Source organism: Lithobates pipiens, unplaced genomic scaffold (assembly GCF_037356315.1).
Source record: "Lithobates pipiens isolate NorthernLeopardFrog02 unplaced genomic scaffold, aLitPip1_a1.2 Scaffold_23, whole genome shotgun sequence".
Lineage (NCBI taxonomy): Eukaryota > Metazoa > Chordata > Amphibia > Anura > Ranidae > Lithobates > Lithobates pipiens.
The window spans coordinates 54,025,386-54,045,143 of record NW_027507785.1 but is presented as its reverse complement, the minus strand read 5'-3'; the positions used below and the strand labels follow the sequence as shown (position 1 = coordinate 54,045,143).

The following is a 19,758-nucleotide window of genomic DNA, read 5'->3' as shown; positions in this document are numbered from 1 at the left end:
ATGCTCCCGCTACTTATATTGGCATGGGCAGGGTCACCGGGTGATGTCATCTGGAGGCCCCACCCCTTATTAGGTCACTGTCGAGCAAGATGGGGCTGTGATGTCGTAAGGGGCAGGCCTCCGGTGGCCCCGCCCCATGCCAATGTAAGTAGTGGCACACCGTTCACCCAGCATTAGAGCTGGAGAGAGGGTTGAGTCAACATTGGAAGAAGAACAGAGGCGGAAGACAGTGGAGAAGACCCAGCTAAAGAGTGAGAAAATAGCGGAAAAGACCTAGACAGTGGAGAAGATGTCAGTGGAGGAGGCAGAAGAGCTGAAGAGGGGAGAAGAGATCAGAAGAGACGACGGAGCTGCCTTAATAAATTACTGTAAAAACCCATGTAATGTGTTTTATTTTTGACATTTTTTTAGGTGAATGTGTAGGGGTACAATGTACCCCATACTCATTCACATAGGGTGGGGGGCCAGAATCTGGGAGCCCCCTTGTTAAAGGGAGCTTCCAGATTCTGATAAGCCCCCCGCCTGCAGACAAGGTGCTTTGGGGTGGGGGGCACAGGGCCCCCCTGCCCCAAAACACCCACCCCCCAATGGTGAGGGCATGTGGCCTGGTATGGTTCAGGAGAGGGGGTGCGCTTGCTCATCCCCACCCCCCTTCCTGACCTGCCGGGCTGTGTGCTGGGATAAGGGTCTGGTATGGATTTTGGGGGGACCCCAAAGATGTTTTTTCAACATGAAAGCTTAAAATAGGCCTGGGCAGGAAGGGGGTGAAAGTGCCCGGTATTGAAGCGGTTAAATGAGTGGTACACTGGCATCCTGGAAGGTTAATAGGTAATATATCTCTGTACAGGTAGCAAAGGGATTAATTAAATGTAAAGAGCGTATTGAGCGGATCCCAGACAGATGTCAGCTATACTCTCCCCCCATCCATGGCAGAATCACGTGTGCCCCTCCAACCTCCATCTCCGCTTCCAATTCCCCTTTCTTACATGTAGCTGAAGAGCGATTTCACCCCCGGGCCCCTCCGAGGATTGAGGGACGCATAGAAAAAGCTTCATCCAATTAAAGTGTAAAGGTTCGACACGGAATTAAACGGTCCCCCGGGTCAGTGTGATAAACTGCTACCATCAGCCTCTCAGAGCTTTTCTAAAGGGAGAAGATCCAGAGAAATCGCTGGAAATGAGCCTTCCTCTGCGTTTACGGGAGAGGAGAATAGCAAGATTTCACCTTCCTGCAATATATATATATATATATATATATATATATATATATATATATGTGTGTGTGTTTATATATATATATATATATATATATATATATATATTCCTCAACCCGACGCTGCCTGGAAAAAAAGAACCGTTCTTGCCACCTCAAATTCTTCTGTAAAGCGCTAAGCCAACTGGTTGGCGCTATAAAAATCATGTAAAAAAAAATATCTTGTAAAAAAAAAAATAATAATAATAAAAACTTTCGCTGTAAAAAAATAAATAAATAAAATAAAATCATGTAAAAAAAAAAAGAATTATAATAAAAACGTTTGCTGTAAAAAATGTAAAAAAAAAACCAATAAATCATGTAAATAAATAAATAAATAATAATAATAAAAACTTTCGCTGTAAAAAATGTAAAAAAAAAAATTATAATAATAATAATACTAAAAGTGTTTGCTGTAAAAAATTTTAAAAAAAATCATGTAAATAAACAAATAATAATAAAATTTTTCGCTGTAAAAAAATGTAAAAAAAAAAAATCATGTAAATAAATAATAATAACAAAAACTTTGACTGTAAAAAATGAAAAAAAAATCATGTAAAAAAATAATAATAATAAAAACGTTTGCTGTAAAAAATGTAAAAAAAAAAAAAACATGTAAATAAATAATAATAATAAAATCTTTTGCTGTAAAAAATGTAAAAAAAAATCATGTAAAAAAAAAATAATAATAAAAATGTTTGCTGTAAAAAATGTAAAAAGAGACCTGGATTCTTTCTTAAATGTACATAATATAACTGCGTACTGACAGGGAAAATCCGATTGCCTCTCTGGGACCGGGAAGGAATTTTTTCCCCCGCTGTAGCAAATTGGATCATGTTTTTGGGGGGGTTTTTTTCGCCTTCCTCTGGATCAACTGTGCGTATAGGATTGGGTATATGTGATTGTATGATATTTTTTTATTATTATTTTTTTATTTATTTATTTGTGGTTGAACTAGATGGACTTGTGTCTTTTTTCAACCTGACTAACTATGTAACTATGTAGCTATATACAGGGTGTATCTGTGGTCCAGTGTGTGCTGTGCATGCCGGACTGTCACACAGGAAAGCCCAGCACTAGCGCTGCACTTCTACATCTAGAGGGTCCCATCTCTACTATGACAGGAGGAAAGGATGCCCCTCTTTTCAATCATTTAGCTGACTTATTTAGCTGTGTGTGTAATCTGAGATCCACTGTTAAGCCTCGTACACACGATTGGATTTTCGGCAGGGAATTGCGTGATGACAGACTGTTGGCCTAAACTCCGACCGTTAGTACGCTCCTTCAGACAATTGTTGTCCAACTTTCCCGCCAACAAATGTTGGATGGCAGGCTAGTTCATTTTTTATGGCGGACAACGGTCAGATTTTCCTATCGTCTGTACACAAGTCCGTCACACAAAAGTTCAAAGTACAAACGCACATGCTCGGAATCAATGCTCACCAAACAGGACATTAGCAGAAGGTGCCCAAAAGGAGGCGCTCAAGAGCTGAAATTCCTTGTAGTACGTCACTACGTTCGTGTTTGTTGGCCGACAATTGTGTGCCGTTTGTATGCAAGACAAGTTCCTGGCCAGCGCCCTTCAGGACAAAAGCCTGACGCTTTGTTGGCCAACAATCTGATCGTGTGTACGAGGCTTAAGGTCTTATCCAAACTGCTGCCCTTTGCTTGGCTTTATCTGGCCCTTGGGGGGGCACTAATCCTCCCACTACTAAGAGGAACTATTCCTTCCACTAACACCAACAATGAAGCACTCCGACTAATAACAATGATGGGGCACTATTCCTCTCACTGTCACCAATATTGGGGTACTATTCCTTCCACCAATACCCATGATGGAGCACTATTCCTCCCACTAACACCAACAATGGGGCATTCCGACTAATAACAACAATGAGACACTATTGTTCTCTTTGACACCAATAATGGGGCCCTATTCCTCTCACTGTCACCAATAATGGGGCACTATTCCTCTCACTGTCACCAATAATGGGGCACTATTCCTCCCACTGACATCAACGATGGGGCACTATTCCACTATCTGACACCAATAATGGGGCACTTTTCCTCCCAACTGATACCAATGATGGGGCACTATTCCTCCCACTGACATCAACGATGGGGCACTCCCACTAATACCAATGAAGGGGCACTATTCTTCTCACTGACACTAATGATGGGGCACTTTTCCTCCCATTGATACAAATAATAGGACACTAATCCTCCCACTGATACCAATAATGGAACACTATGCCTCCCACTGATACCAACAATGGGGCACATTTCCTCTCAACTGACACCAACGATGGGGCACATTTCCTCCCAACTGACACCAATGATGGGGCACTAGTCTTCCCACTGACATCAAGAATGAAGCACTATTCCTCCATCTGACACCAACAATTGGGCACTTTTCCTCCCACTGATACCAATGATCAGCCGCTATTCCTCTCACCGACATCAATGATGGGGCACTAGTCCTCCCAGTGACACCAATGATGGGGCACTATTCCTCCCACTGACATCAATGATGGGATTCCTCCCAATAACGGGACACTATTCCTCCCACAGAAACCAATGATGGGACCCTTTTCCTCCCACTAAGACCAATGATGGGGCACTATTCCTCCCACTGACATCAACGATGGGGCACTCCCACTAATACCAATGAAGGGGCACTATTCTTCTCACTGACACTAATGATGGGGCACTTTTCCTCCCATTGATACAAATAATAGGACACTAATCCTCCCACTGATACCAATAATGGAACACTATGCCTCCCACTGATACCAACAATGGGGCACATTTCCTCTCAACTGACACCAACGATGGGGCACATTTCCTCCCAACTGACACCAATGATGGGGCACTAGTCTTCCCACTGACATCAAGAATGAAGCACTATTCCTCCATCTGACACCAACAATTGGGCACTTTTCCTCCCACTGATACCAATGATCAGCCGCTATTCCTCTCACCGACATCAATGATGGGGCACTAGTCCTCCCAGTGACACCAATGATGGGGCACTATTCCTCCCACTGACATCAATGATGGGATTCCTCCCAATAACGGGACACTATTCCTCCCACAGAAACCAATGATGGGACCCTTTTCCTCCCACTAAGACCAATGATGGGGCACTATTCCTCCCACTGTCCCACTGACACCAGCGCTGGAACACTTCTCCCACTGACACCAACAGTTTGGTACCATGACTCCCAGTGACACCAATGATGGGGCACTATTCCTATCACTGATACCAATGATGGGGCACTATCCCTATCACTGATACCAATCATGGGACACTATTCCTCTCACTGATATCAATGATGGGGCACTAGTGCTCCTCATACCGAACACAGACGCCATGTAATGTTTTTTGACCACCAAACCTGAGGCATTGTCTACTCCTACTGGTGATAGTGCAGCCCCCCTAAAACCAGACAGAAAACTGACGTTTGTTTATAAAGCTTGTAGATCCCTGCTCTAGAGTACCAAAGCAGAACACCGTCCACTCTAGTTTGGCACTCAAGAGTTTTAGCGGGCAGGGGCGTAACTATAGGGGGTGCAGCAGTCACGACTGCAACCGGGCCCTGTGATGCAGGGGGCCCATGCAGCCCCCTCTACATATGGCCGGCAGCAGCATAGACAGCTAGGACACACTATTACATACCCCCTCCATATCTCCCTGGGGACAGGGACCCCTTCTCACGTGGGGACAGGGACCCCTTCTCACCTGGGGGCAGTAACTTCATCTGCCCTGGAGAAAAGGACCTCATCTCTTCTGGGGGCGGGGACCCAATCCTGTCTCGGGACAGTCCCCCAATGGGGCACCTAAAAATGTAAAAAAATAAATAAATAAAAACTGCTGATACCAGTGGTGGAACTACAGGGCTCACAAAGGTCCATACCTGTGATCACGCCCTGGAGTTCCACCGCCGGACTCGGAGGGAAGGGCCCTGGCTGGGGTTCGGGGGGGCCCTTCATGGTTTCTTGCATCGGGGCCCTGAAGGTTCTAGTTACGCCACTGTTAGCAGGTTTACTGCTTTGCTGCTATACATTTTATACAGGGTGGTCCCATGATTCAGTGTGTGCGGTGCATGCTGGACTCTCTCTATTAGGAAAGCCCAGCACTAGCTCTGCACATCTACATGATGTCATCTGTACTATCACAGGTGGAAATAGTGTATGACCTTTGAGTTATTCAGCCGTGTGTGTGCACTTCCAACCTGAGATTCTGCTACTCTGTTTCCACTAAAATAAGATCTAGCGTGATTGTCAGTGATGGCTGCAATATAAGCCCTACCCTTCAAATAAGCCCTAGTTAAAGTCCTTGCAGGATTTATTTTCAGGGTAGGGCTTATTTTTGGGGAAACAGAGTACCGTATATACTCGAGTATAGGCCGACCCGAATATAAGCCGAGGCCCCCAATTTACCCCCAAAAAAACTGGCAAACTTATTGACTCGTGTATAAGCCGAGGGTAAGACATGCCTGTCCATCCCTGTGTGTGTGTCCGTCCATCCCTGTGTGTCCGTCCATCCCTGTGTGTCCGTCCATCCCTGTGTGTCCGTCCATCCATCCCTGTGTGTGTGTGTGTCCATCCATCCATCCATCCCTGTGTGTGTGTGTCTCCATCCATCCATCCATCCATCCCTGTGTGTGTGTGTGTCTCCATCCGTGTGTGTGTGTGTGTGTGTGTGTGTGTGTGTGTGTGTGTGTCTGTGTGTGTCCAGCCTACCTGTGTCCCGAGCCTTTGTCCCGAGCCTCCGTCCCGTGCCGAGCCTCCTTGCTTCCGTGCCTCGCCGCCGTGCCTCGCCGCCGTGCCTCGCCGCCGTGCCTCGCCTCCGTCCCGTCCCGTCCCGTCCCGTGCCGTGCCTTGCCTTGCCTCCGTCCCGTGCCCTCTTCGTTCGTCGGCGCCTCGGCGGCCATTGTAAATTCAAAAGCTGCGCCGCCGCCTTCGCCTGTGATAGGCGGAAAACTGAATTTCCCAGCAGCCTGTGTTCCGCCTATCACGTACATCGTATCATCCTCGTCCGTAGTACGAGGATGATACGATGTCCGTGATAGGCGGAACACAGGCTGCTGGGAAATTCAGTGTTCCGCCTATCACAGGCGAAGGCGGAGCCGGAGGCGCGGCTTTTGAACTATAGAATGGCCGCTGTCTGTCTGCTCGACACGCTGATCGAGCGGGCAGACAGCGATGACTCGAGTATAAGCCGAGGGGGGCACTTTCAGCCTCAAAAAAGAGGCTGAAAATCTCGGCTTATACTCGAGTATATACGGTAGGTCTTATTTGGGGGGGGTAGGGCTTATATTGCAGCCATCACCGACAATCACGCTAGGTCTTATTTTCAGGGAAACAGGGTAGTAGGTGTGTATTTACAACACAAAGCTAAATCTGAAACTATGGAGTACTAAACTAAAGCTTGTTCCTGATTCCAGTCTCGGTTCCACCCTTCCCTTTGCAAAATTGCAACCAAAATCATTTTAATCAAAATATGAATTTCATGAATAAAAATGTGATTTGACCTAAATATGCTGTGATGGAATTTGCTGTTCACTGTGCCATGGTGAAACACCACTTAAGCAATAATAACAATGTGAAGGAAAAGTGCACATCACTATTCAGATATTCAGGCTTAAAGTCGCTCTCGTTTTTTTTCTTCCTTCATTTGCACCCTACTGAAGGAAGAAAAAATTAGATGTCATTTTAGCAGTACCTATACCATTCTTTAATGACTTTACAGGGCTTATTTAGAATAATTTATTCACAGAGCTATTCCTGGATGGTAGCCAATCAATACTATTGGAATTTAAATCAGCCCTTAATTTATCCTCGGAGGACATTTTAGTGGTGGTTACAACCTTGTTGTGAAGAACACAGATCTTCGTCCTTGCGCGATACGAGCGCCTCTTCTAATCAGCCACATATATATACGCAGCCTCAAGAGAATTTCTTTGTGATGCCCATTAAATTGAAATGTTCCTGCCATACCTACATAATGGAGGGAGACATCCAGGGGCGGACTGACCATTTGGGCACTCGGGCACTGCCTGAGGGCCCCATGCCACTAAGGGGCCCCATCAGGGTTGCCAGCCTCAATAAAACCAGGGACAGTATGTACAAATCTGTGTTTTTTTAAAAATCACAAGATTATAGCTGCCTCGCCTCTCCAGTACCTTTTCAGTGTGTGTATGTGTATTCTGTGTGTGTATACTGTTTGTGTATATTGTGTCTGTGTGTGTGTATGTTGTGTGTGTATATTGTGTCTGTGTGTGTGTGTGTGTGTGTGTGTTTACTGTGTGGCCCCATAATCTATTGCCTGGGGGTCCCATAATCTCCTATTGCCCGGGGGCCCCATAATCTTCTCCTGTTGCCCGGGGGCCCCATAATCTCCTTGTCGGGTCACCTTGAGGCGAGGTGACAGATGCACCACGTAGGGATCAGGAGTGCACCGCAAGGTTGTGGACCCTACGGCTGACTGCTGCAGACGGGGGACAGATCCTACTGGGGTTAGAGCGTAAGATTCCCTGGGGCGCGGAGTCTAAGAGCCAGCAGGTTTTCACCAGCGCCTCGTGTGGTGAGGATGGACTTGGCTGCAACTGGCTCCAGGTAGCGACCCCCAGGGTCCCCCAGCTCACACCCACAGCAGGCAACAGGAGGACAGGGATAGTGAGGGAGAAAGCCAAGGTCGGGGCCACAAGCAGGCAGGAATAGTCAGGGATACGCCAAAAGGTCAGGATCACAGGCAAACAGGGATAGTCAAGGACACGCCAAAGTCGGTAACGGAATAACAGTAGAACACACGGCAGGTAACAGGAAGCTAACACACAAAGGTTGATCAGCAGGGCTGGCCTGCAGTGCACAGGTTAATATAGAGCTCTCTGATAGGAGCTAGGGTGGAGCCATGCCAGAGGATGGATTACAAAAGCAGACAGGTGAGGGTCGGCTGGTCTCTAGATGAACACATGGGAACAGGTAAGCAGACAAACTATTGCATAACCATGACACTCCTATTGCCCGGGGGCCCCATGAGTTTTCAGTCCGCCCCTGGAGACATCTTTTTGGTGGCACAAATGTTTTAAAGCAAGAAACATCAGAAACCTTTGATACTAGTGTCATCACTGAGTCCTTGAGCGTTGAAGGCCAACTCTTGCTCCTACTCGCACATGGCTCTCTAGTAAGATTAACATGAAGACTTTAAAGGAAGCCTGTCAGGACAAAAATATGGTAAATAGCTTTATTGGCTTTCAAAACAGAACTCTGGCCATGTTGAAAACAATGTTGACCCACCTACTCCTTCCCTTCCTAGTCCTCATCAATCTGTAGCCATTGAAATGTTCTTAAACTAAGTAATACCATAATTTGTGATCCCATGTCAGTTCTATCTTCAGGGCTGAAATGTGGGTGGGCATCTTTACCAGCACCCACATCTCCTGAAGATGTGAAGGTGATCCTGCACTGATGTCTATAAGATGGGTGGCAACCAGGCATGGACTGGGCATCGGGACTACCGGGAGATTCCCGGTGGGTCGATGGCTCAGTGGGCTGATCTGGCACAGTCCTGGAGCCACTCCTCTCTTACAGTGAGTGATCGCGATTTCACTCCTGTCAGGAGTAGCAGCTCCGTCACTTGCTGGAGAGAGCATTAGGCATTATGCTCCCTCCAGCCTGCAGGGGGAGATAGACAGCGGCAGACTTTCCTTCCTCTCTCCTCTTATCACTTGTTATCACATGACTGGAGAGAGGAAGAAAAGCTGCCTTCAAAACTGTGAGTACATGTAGGAGGGCGAGGAGAGGGAGGACACTCTGATTTGAAGGGGGCTGCTGATTGGGACTGATGTGAAGGGAGCTTCTGGTGTGGACTCTGATGTGAAGGGGGCTTCTGGAGGGGACTCTGATGTGAAGGGGGCTTCTGATGGAGACTCTGATGTGAAGGGGGCTTCTGGAGGGGACTCTGATGTGAAGGGGGCTTCTGGAGGGGACTCTGATGTGAAGGGGGCTTCTGATGGGGACTCTGATGTGAAGGGGGCTGCTGGTGGGGACACTCAAAATTAAAGTGGGCCGGTCATGATGAAGTACAGGGCCAAATTTTTGTCCCAGTCCAGCCCTGGTGGCAACAATACCAGTTGGAAAATAACAGGATGCACCACTTCAGCAGACTGCTTATCACAACCATAGTCAGCAGAGATTCTAAATATTTGCTGCTCTGGTGGTGCTGGGTGTCAAGTCTGAACTCCAATGGCTTCAAGCACCAGAACTCAACACCTTGCAACAGACTCACCCCCATATGTTAAATGCTCATGGCCCCCAGCTGTACTCAATGAAAAAATCTAGCACACTTCCAGATGTTAGATGTCCATGGCCGGAAGGTGTATTCAATGGATCAGCTAACACACTTCCAGGTGTTAGATGTCTATGACCAGCTGCTGTATGCAATGGATCATCTAACACACTTCCAGGTGCTGGATGGCCATGGTCCCCAGCTGTACTCAATGGATCATCGAAAACACTTCCAGGTGTTAGATGCTCATGGTCCCCAGCTAAACTCAATGGATCATCTAACAGACTTCCAGGTCTAAGTTGCCCATGGTTGGCAGCTGTACTCAATGGATCATCTAACACACTTCCAGGTCTAAGACACCCATGGTTGGCAGCTGTACTCAATGGATCATCTAACACACTTCCAGGTCTAAGACACCCATGGTTGGCAGCTGTACTCAATGGATTGTCTAATTCACTTCCAGGTGTTAGACGCCCATGGTCCCCAGCTGTATTCAGTGTATCATCTAGCACACTTCCAGGTGTTAGATGCCCATGGTCCCCAGCTTTGCTCAGTGGATCATCTAGCCTGCCCCTATTACCACTACTGCGCTCTGTAGTAACATAGGAGGCAGCATATGAAGCCACAGTGCACCAAGGGCAACGCAGGCACCAGACCCACTCGGAAAATTTGAATGTGGAAGATTCTGTTGGAGGCTGTAGCACTTTAAGAATGTCCATATTATGGCTTCCTCCAGAGAGATAAGTATTCAGAGTCTTCTTTTGCAACGAACATTAGTTAGATCTTCACTTTCAAAGAGGCGGCCTCTCTTTAAGTGTTCAAATATTTTTACTTTGTATGAATATAGCCAAAATAAACCATTTAGCACATTTCAGACATGCTAAGGCACCCAGCCTTCATCAGGGCTGAATATACTAGTTAAAATTTGACTTGAGCAATGCTGGACTTGAAAAGATTGCAAAGTTCAAAAACAGTAAAAGAGTATAAGTATCAGTGGGTATCAGTATCAGTGAGAAACCAGGCATCAGCGGCTGTTTTTAATGAAAACTTGTTGACTGGTTCTTTTTTGGTATTATAAAAAATAAATATTCAGACTCTTCAACATTTGGGGTGCTGCTCTTTTCTGTACTTAACCAGTACCATATTTACAAATGCAAGAAGTTATCGTTTTAAAGAGCAGGAAAATATAAACCAGAGGAAAATATCTGTATTGCCCATAATGACCAATAATTTGTCAGCTTTTCGATGAGCAATCTCCATTGCCTGAGATGGCTCCTCCCTTCTGAGATGTAATTATTGTTTGTGGTGTTGTTTGGTGATTGGTGTTGGTCTTTTGCTTACCCTGCTCTCTTCTTTTGTCAGGGGGCAGACAGGGTAAGCTTCCAGTAACTGCCTTTGAGGCTCTGGACCTGGAGGTGAACAGCTGGACTCGCTATCCCAGCATCCCAAGCCGGCGTGCCTTTGCCAGCTGCACTATGGCGGAGAACTTTTTCTACAGTCTCGGTGGCTTGCAGCAGCCTGGTCCCCACAATTTCTACTCTCGACCCCACTTTGTGAGCACTGTGGAGATGTTTGACACTGAGCAACGTGAGTACTCTTTTATTGTAACCTCTTATACCCTTTAAAGTAGATAAAACAACAATGGGTGTAATCATGGTCCACTGTGGTCACCATCAGAAAAGTCACTTTGAGAAATGCCATGCACCTTGGTAATACCTGGAGATTCTGCCATGAAGGTCCTTGTTCAGACACTTTCTGTTAAAAGATGACAACACTCTGTCCCTGTCTTCTAATGCACTCTTGAGTTGTCACCCTGTCGCATGAACTCTCAATGGAGACTTCAAGTGCAGTGGCGGCTGGTGCTTAAACTTTTTGGGGGGATGCAAACAAACTGAATAATTCTGAAAAAAACCCCATCAATTGCAGTCTCACTGTGCCCATCAAACGCAGCCTCTGTGCCCATCAAACTCAGCCTCTGTGCCCATCAAACTCAGCCTCTATGCCCATCAAACGCAGCCACTATGCCCATCAAACACAGCCACTGTGCCTATCAACTGCAGCCACTGTGCCTATCAATTGCAGCCACTGTGCCCATCAGTTGCAGCCACTGTACCCATCAGTTGCAGCCACTGTGCCCATCAATTGCTGCCACTGTTCCTATCAAATGCTGCCACTGTGTCCATCAGTTGCAGCCACTGTGCCCATCAATTGCAGCCACTGTGCCCATCAATTTCTGCCACTGTTCCTATCAAATGCTGTCACTGTGATCATCAATTGCAGCCACTGTGTCCATCAAATGCTGCCACTGTGCCCATCAAATGCTGCCGCTTTTCTAATACACCTGGGTGGACTGCAAGGACCAAGCATGGCACTCACAGTTCACCTATTTTGAAGCTTATTAGTGCCTATGGCTTTAATCAAGTGTTTGAAAAACACCCCCCCCCCCCTCCAGCTGCTGTAATTCAGGCGTCTGGTGCCCTATACATGAATCTATGCATTGGTCATAGAGGGGGTGGCTGGAGAGAGGGGGCGGCGCCTGTGTGCTCTTATGCACACACCGCCACTGTTCAAGTGGCGGTGTCAACACACATAACCTAGACATGGTCCACTGTGGTCACCATCAAGAAAGTCACTTTGAGAAACACCATTCAACCTTACAATTCCTGAAAATCCTACCATGAATGTTCTTGTTCAGCCACTTCCTGTTTTAGGGCGACAACCCTCTGTTCCTGTTTCCTAATGCACACATGTGTTGTCACCCTGTCAAGTGGGCTTCCAATGGAGACTACAAGTGGCTGTTTCAATACAGATTACGTAGGCATGGTCTGCTGTAGTCATTAAGAAAGTCATTTTGAGAAATGCCATGTACCTTGGTAATCCCTAGAAATTCTGCCATGAAGGTCCTTGTTCAGGCACTTTGATGGGGAGGGAAGGCTGGGGAGGGAAGGCTGGCTTGTGTAGTCTGATCCCATTGAACAGTGTTTCTCAAATCCAGTCCTCAAAGCGCCCCAACAGGTCACGTTTTCAGGATTTCCATTGATTTGCACAGGTGATTTGATCAGTTTCAGTGCCTTAGTAATTACCACAGCCATTTCATCTGAGGGAAATCCTGAAAACATGACCTGTTGGGGCGTCTTGAGGACTGGAGTTGAGAAACACTGCCATAGAAATCCTATCGAAACTAAAATTCCTGAAAAAGTGGATGCTGATTTCCGATAGAGCGGTGTCAGAACACACAGAGCATCGCAATTTCTTGTGTACGGGGCTGTGTAGCTACCGACTGGTCAGGGTGCCCATATTGACCTCGTGTCCACACCCAAAAGTGCCCAAAATGGGCACATGAACATCAGAACTGGACCAGGTGACCGGGTCTGATGAATTCAAGAATGGTTTGAGGAACAAGTTTCAGGTGTTGAATTAAAATTCAAATTCTCCAGAGCTCAATTCATCGAGCATCTGCGGCATGTGCTAGAAAAAGAAGCCCAATCCATGGAGGCCCCACCTCACAACTTGCAGGACTTAAAGCAGGTGTAGGCAACCTGGGGCCCTCCAGCTGTTGCAGAACTACAAGTCCCATCATGCCTGTGGGAGTAATTGTACCTGCCAGCCTTGCAATGCCTCATGGGACATATAGTTCCACAACAGCTGGAGGACCCCAGGTTGCCTACCCCTGACTTATAGGATCTGCTACTGACGGCTTGGTGCCAGATACCACAGCATACCTTCGGAGGTCTAGTGGACTCCATGCATCGACAGGTTATGGTCATAGTTTTGATTGTATAAAACAATGGTAGTTGTTTATGATACACAGTGCTTTAGCAAATATAGGGGGAGATTTACTAAAACTAAGAGCCCTTGTACACACGGTCGGAGATTCCGAGGGAATGTGTCCGATCAGACCATATTGTCGGATAATCCGGCTGTGTGTGGTCTCCATCGGACTGTTTCCGTCAGAATATCCGACGGACCAAGTTTTCCAACTTGTCTATAAATTTTCCGACAACATGCTCCGATCGGACATACTCCGATCATGTGTAGCCTACTCCGACGGACAAAGTGCCACGTATGCTCAGAACAAATTCTTAAACCAAAGCTATTGGCTACTAGCCTGAACGTAGTCCCGTCGTAACGAAATAACGTCATCACGTTATGTACAATCGGATTTTCCGACAACTTTGTCCGACCGTGTGTATGCAACAGTTTCAGACAAAATCCGTCTGACAAAATCCGTCGGACAAAATCCAACGGATTTGGTTGTCAGAATGTCCAACCATGTGTACAAAGGCATACAGTCAGAATCTGTGCATGGTAGCCAATCATCTTCTAACTTTACCTTGTTCAGTTGAGCCTTGACAATAAAACCTGGAAGCTGATTGGTTTCTATGCAGAGTTGCACCAGATTTTTCACTCTTCAGTTTCAGTAAGTAAGCCCCTAAAGGTCAAATAGTTCATTTTTATGTCTGCAAAAAAAACAGGTCCACTATGCCATTTGTGCCCCAGAGCACTTAGCACGTCTTACTCTCTCTAATATCTAGATGAACTGTATTGGCAGCGAGTGTAGTAGCCACTGTAACGTGTCACGGTTCTCCAGGTAGATAAATATGCTGTCCGCTCTGTAATCGGCGTGTAATTCTCTTTTAGCACCATGAAAGGTCGATGCTGCCATGAGAGATAATATATGCAGGGGAAGCAATATCAATTCTCTGCATGTAGCGCAGACCCTCTTGTACGCCTCAGGACACTTGTCCGTCCGTCTCCGATTTATTAATAATAACAGCCTTTCCATGCTAGTATTCAATCAAATTCGACATCATAAATTATCATGGCAGGAGGGTAATAAATCACACACTCGTGTATGACAGAAACTGTACACACACTGACTGATGGCTGCTGGGAAGTATGTTTGCTAAGCAATTTTGTTAATAACTGTATAAAATCATAGCTTATAAGGACACTCTATTACAATGACTTTGGAAGGTTCAGTATCTGGTAGCTCTAGGAAGCTCAGCCACCATACTTTCCTTTCAGTACAAATCTTGAGTAAATATTTTAATATATTTTTATGCCCAAAGCTATGGAAACACTTGAATGACACACCTACTGTATCTATATAGCTAAAAGTATGAGGAAACCCCTCCACGAGTTGAGGTGTTTCCAGTGAAGGGTACTGTTAATGCTACAGCATAGAAAGACCTTGTGGACCAGGGCTCCTTCAGAGGTTACTAGAGGTTCCTTAAGGAATGTGGTATTTCTGCCTCTCAGATATGTCCCCACTGACGCCATTGATCTTTTTAACTATCTGTAAGGGGGTAATTCTTCCCTGTGACCACAAGTGTAGTGCCCCATACACACAATCGGACAACAAAACCGTGGAATTTTTTGTTCGAAGGGTGTTGGCTCCAACTTGTTGTTGGCCAACAATTACTAACGTGGAGACGTACAAGACGTACGACGAGCCGATAGAAAGGAAGTTCAATAGCCGGTGTGCCACCCTTTGGGCTCCTTCTGCTTGATTCTGCTTGATACGGACTTGTGTACACACGATCGGAAAGTCCGACAACAAAGTTTTGTTGGCAGAAAATTTGAGAACCTGCTAGCCAAAATTTGTTGGCGGAAAGTCTGACAACAAATGTTCGATGGAGCATACACACGGTTGGACTTTCAACCAACAATCTCATATGCAACATTTCCCATCGGAAAGTCCGATCGTGTGTACGCGGCATAAGAAACATTCTTCCCACTGACCATCACACTAATGTATCATGAGTTTTAAATATAGCAATTTTTAGTAGAGTTTCACTGAAACTGTAAAGTTATTTCAAGGGTTCCTTAGTGTTGAAAAGGCTGAGAAAGAATGTCGTAGACAATTGTGCTCTTCCAGCCTTGATGTAACCATTTGGTGAAGGCCCTTTTCTATTCTAGCATAGCTGTGCCTCTATACAAAAAGCCAGCTTCATAAAGACATGGTTTGATGAGTTTAGTGTAGAGGAAGGAACTTGAGTAGTCTGAGCAGAGCCTTGACCACAACTCTATCGAGCACCATTCAGATAACATGGAAAGCTGATTGCGATCCATGTTTTCACGTCCAACATAAGTACTAAGGGTGAGTTTGGGTTTGGTCCAAACCCAGACGTTGGCTGTCATTGCTGGGCCAATGAGCTGCAGGCAGGAGAATACCTGCCCTGTAGCTGCACAAAGGGCTAAGAATGCTTGTAACATCATGGATCTAATATGGCCACATAGATATACAGGTTCATTGACATTAACCCAATGTGGCCATAGGTCATAGGTCAGTTATGTCGTAAGCATGGGCACTGCTTTGTGTATGTCAGCTGCAGGACAATGAATCTCCTGCCCGCAGCTCATTGGCCTTCTGGGATTATAAAAACGTAGGTTTAAACCAAACCCAACCAAACCCAACCAAACCCAAACCTGAGCCCAAGATCAATAACTCTTAACTTTTTTACTGGGTTATCAACAAATAAATATACTCCTGTGGTTAGTAGGGATTTGATGCTCTTCTGCTTTACATCCAGTCCCGCACCGCCATCTTCTTCTCTAATGCCACGTATACACGATCGGACTTTACGGCAGACTTGGTCCGGCGGAGCGGAATCCGTCGGACAATTTGATCATGTGTGGGCTCCAGCGGACTTTTTTTTCCACAAAAGTCAGACGGATCTAGAAATAAAACATGTTTCAAATCTATCCGACGGACTCAAGTCTGACGGACTAAAAATCGGGAAAACCGTTCGCCTGTGTGCTCGTCCAACGGACCAAATACGATGCAAGGGCAGCTACTGGCTACTGGCTATTGAGCTTCCTTGTTTAGTCCCGTTACGTCATCACGTTCAAAATGAACGGACTTTTAAATGGACTTAGTCCGGTCGTGTGTGGCCAAGTCCATTTCGCTCAGAAAGTCTGTTGGACCTCTGTCGAAAGTCCGTCGGGAAGACCGTCGGACCTAGTCCGTCTAAAAGTCCGGTCATGTGTACGTGGCATTACACTCAGGAGGCGGCCGTCCTTTCCGTCTTGTTGCACCCAGGAAGAAGTGATGTTCTCAAAGAAGAGGGGGGTCAGGGGCGGACTGACAACTCATGGGGCAATAGGAGATTATGGGGCCCCTGGGCAATAGGAGATTATGGGCCCCCCAGGCAATCAGAGATTATGGGGCCACACAGTATACACACACAGTATACACACACACACAGTATACAATAACACAGTATACACATACATGTACACACAGTATACACAGACATGTTTCTATTGGCTGAGAAGGTACTGGAGAGGTGGGGCAGCCATAATCTCAGGATTTTTAGACCAAAAGGATGTCGGTAAGGGTCATTTCAGAGACAGATGTGAAAAAAAAACACAGATTTTTACATACTGTCCCTGGTTTTACTGAGGCTGACAACCCTGATAGGGCCCCCTAGTGACCCGGGCCCTCGGGCAGTGCCCAAGTAGCCAAATGGTCAGTCCGCCCCTGAGGGGGGTAGAAGTGCGACAACAAAAAGTGGGTGAAAAGGGTGAAGGCCCACTTCAACAATTACTTTGAATTTACATTAACATTAATGTAATATAACACCATATTAACATAATAAAGTCTGAGATGTTAATGATCAAGTGTAGATATCATTTATGAGATAATAGTTTATTCACGTATGAGCAATCTTTCTCTGCTTGGATCGTTTAATGGTCCGTGTACAGACAGTTTTTTTTTTTTAAACCATGTTTCCCATATAGATATGACAATATATAGACAGCCTCTCTTTTTCTTTCATCGCTAGTTTTACGGCTTACAGAGATTGGAAACATAATTATTTCCATTTATATCTTGCAGACCGCGTTCAATAAAAATTAATTTATAGAGCCATCAGTCATACTGTGGAACCGCTTACAATCCCATGCGCTTTATAATGCCTAAGGAGACTCATCTGTTCCATATATTACATCTCCCTGTGTAATGCACACTCCTTATTTTCATTTAAATTAATTTAACCTAAAGCAGGGATGAGCAGGAAGCAGTGTGGGACCCAAGGATGCAGAGGGATAAAAGCGGATGATATAAGACGAATAAAGCACATAAAGGAACATGGAGGAGGAAAATTAATTACAGTGCGCTGTCACATCATGTAACCAAAGTGTAAGCGAAATATGGATATGTAATATGGGAACATCAAAAACGATGTCACCACATTACCGAGTCAAACACATAGTATATATAGTTTTATTTTATTCTGCTACATTTCTTTTTTTTTTCTGGCATGCCTCAAAGGTATATTTATAGAGATCGCTGAAATAACGGCTTAATATTTTGCCCTGAAGTTTTGCCCACTCCTTTTTCAGTTTTTAACACTGATAGTTGAGATGTTGGATGGCAGTGATAAGAAAAACAGTGACAGACTGGTAATAAAAAAAAAAAAAAAAAGAAGCAAGAAAACTTGACAGTTATTCTCCTTCGAGAAGAGAGTTTGTCTTGCCGAAAGTGTCATTTGAAAGTCTGCCGTATGCTGGAGAGCTAAACCACACCGGGTTCTTCAAACTGTTGGGGGCTCCTGGGCCAAGGGGCGGACTGACCATTCGGCCACTGCCCGAGGGCCCCCATCGGGGTTGCCAGCCTCAGTAAAACCAGGAACAGTATGTAAAAATCTGTGTTTTTTTTTACATCTGTCTCTGAAATGTCCCTTACCGACATCCTTTTGGTCTAAAAATCCAGCGATTATAGCTGCCCCACCTCTCCAGTACCTTCTCAGCCAATAGAAACATGTCTGTGTATACCGCGTGATTGTATACTGTGTGTGTGTGTTTGTGTATACTGTGTGGCCCCATAATATCTGATTGCCTGGGGGCCCCATAATCTCCTATTGCCCCATGAGTTGTCAGTCCGCCCCTGCCTGGGTCCTTGGTTTGTACACAGGCAATGGCCCCTATGCAAAGTTCCAACACTTCCTTTTGGATTTAGTTCCTGGGCCATGAGTATTGTTGCTCGGCTCTGTTTGATTCGTGGACAGTTCAGCCACACAGGTCAAAACATTTGAGATTCGGAAGATGTTGGATCCAAACGCCATTGAAATGAGTAAAAAATTGTGTAAAACATCCTTTCAGATACGACACTTGCAACAGGGCAGGTTGGCACCTCTAGAGCATGGTGTGCAAGTTAAAGCCACTGGTCCCTTCTTACATACCAAGAAGTCCATGGACATTTTGCAAAAGGAGGTAGCCCCAGGGATTCTATGGGCATGGAAGGTAAAACCAGACCATAAAAGAGTATAAAAAAGTACCACATTTATTGAAAAAACATATAGAGAGACATAAAATGTACAGAGACATACAAATATTAGAAAAAAAAGGCACGAATAATGAACAGCAACAATTGACTGATAAACACATAAGGTCTAGACCTGTAGTCGACAATACCATATTTTTCCAAAACATGTTGGGCATACTGTCAACACATTTGGGTCAACTCCCCACTCTCCTATACAAACATCAAAAGCAGAAATTCAGCTGGTAACTCGATAGCCACAACCCTTTGATCTGGTTAAATTGAGTATCCCGGGGCAACGCACGCTTATTGAGTCTTGCCCTGCTGCCCTACAACTTTACTGCGCAGTACAGGCCGGGCTGACAGAATGGCAAAGCAGATGGACTTTTGCACAAAAACTAAACTTTGATTGTACTATAGCTCCCGAACATCCCCAAGCTGACCCGTATTGTATCTAGCCGCGCCTGCTGGACTTTGGAACGGGGGGGGAGTATTGTCACGGACTTTGGGCTGCCGGAGAACCATGGACTCTGTGTTATAATGTGTTCTTAAGTTATCCATAGCTGGTCACTAATTGGCTTTTTATGCAATTAGTCTGGGGAGCCGGACTGTCTAAGGAGGTCATTGTTATGATATTAGGACTAGCTCTACTGTGTAAGGTGACCTTTGTCTGAAATAATGGGGGTAGCCCTTATCTGATGGTTTGTTGTATAAATTCAGTGTGTTTCTAAAAATAAAGCAGTTCATTTTCTGGCGTGCTCCAAGACTGGTTGTCATGGTTATGCAATAGAGTTCGTCTGCTTACCTGTCTCCATGTGTTCATTTCTAGAGACCAGCCGACCCTGACCTGACTGTTTTTGTAATCCATCCTCTGGCATGGCTCCACCCTAGCTCCTATCAGAGAACTCTATATTAACCTGTGCACTGCAGACCAACCCTGCTGATC

At 45.6% G+C, this 19,758-nt stretch overlaps 1 protein-coding gene across 1 annotated transcript in view; it reads left to right on the top strand.

Annotated features, from left to right (window-relative positions):
* The window catches only part of KLHDC8B (kelch domain containing 8B), a 241,482-nt gene that overhangs the window by 137,487 nt on the left and 84,237 nt on the right, over positions 1-19,758 (top strand). Inside the window, exon 4 of the mRNA XM_077451636.1 lies at positions 10,907-11,131. Coding sequence (XP_077307762.1) covers positions 10,907-11,131 — 225 coding nt within the window. The remainder of the gene's footprint in view (positions 1-10,906; positions 11,132-19,758) is intronic.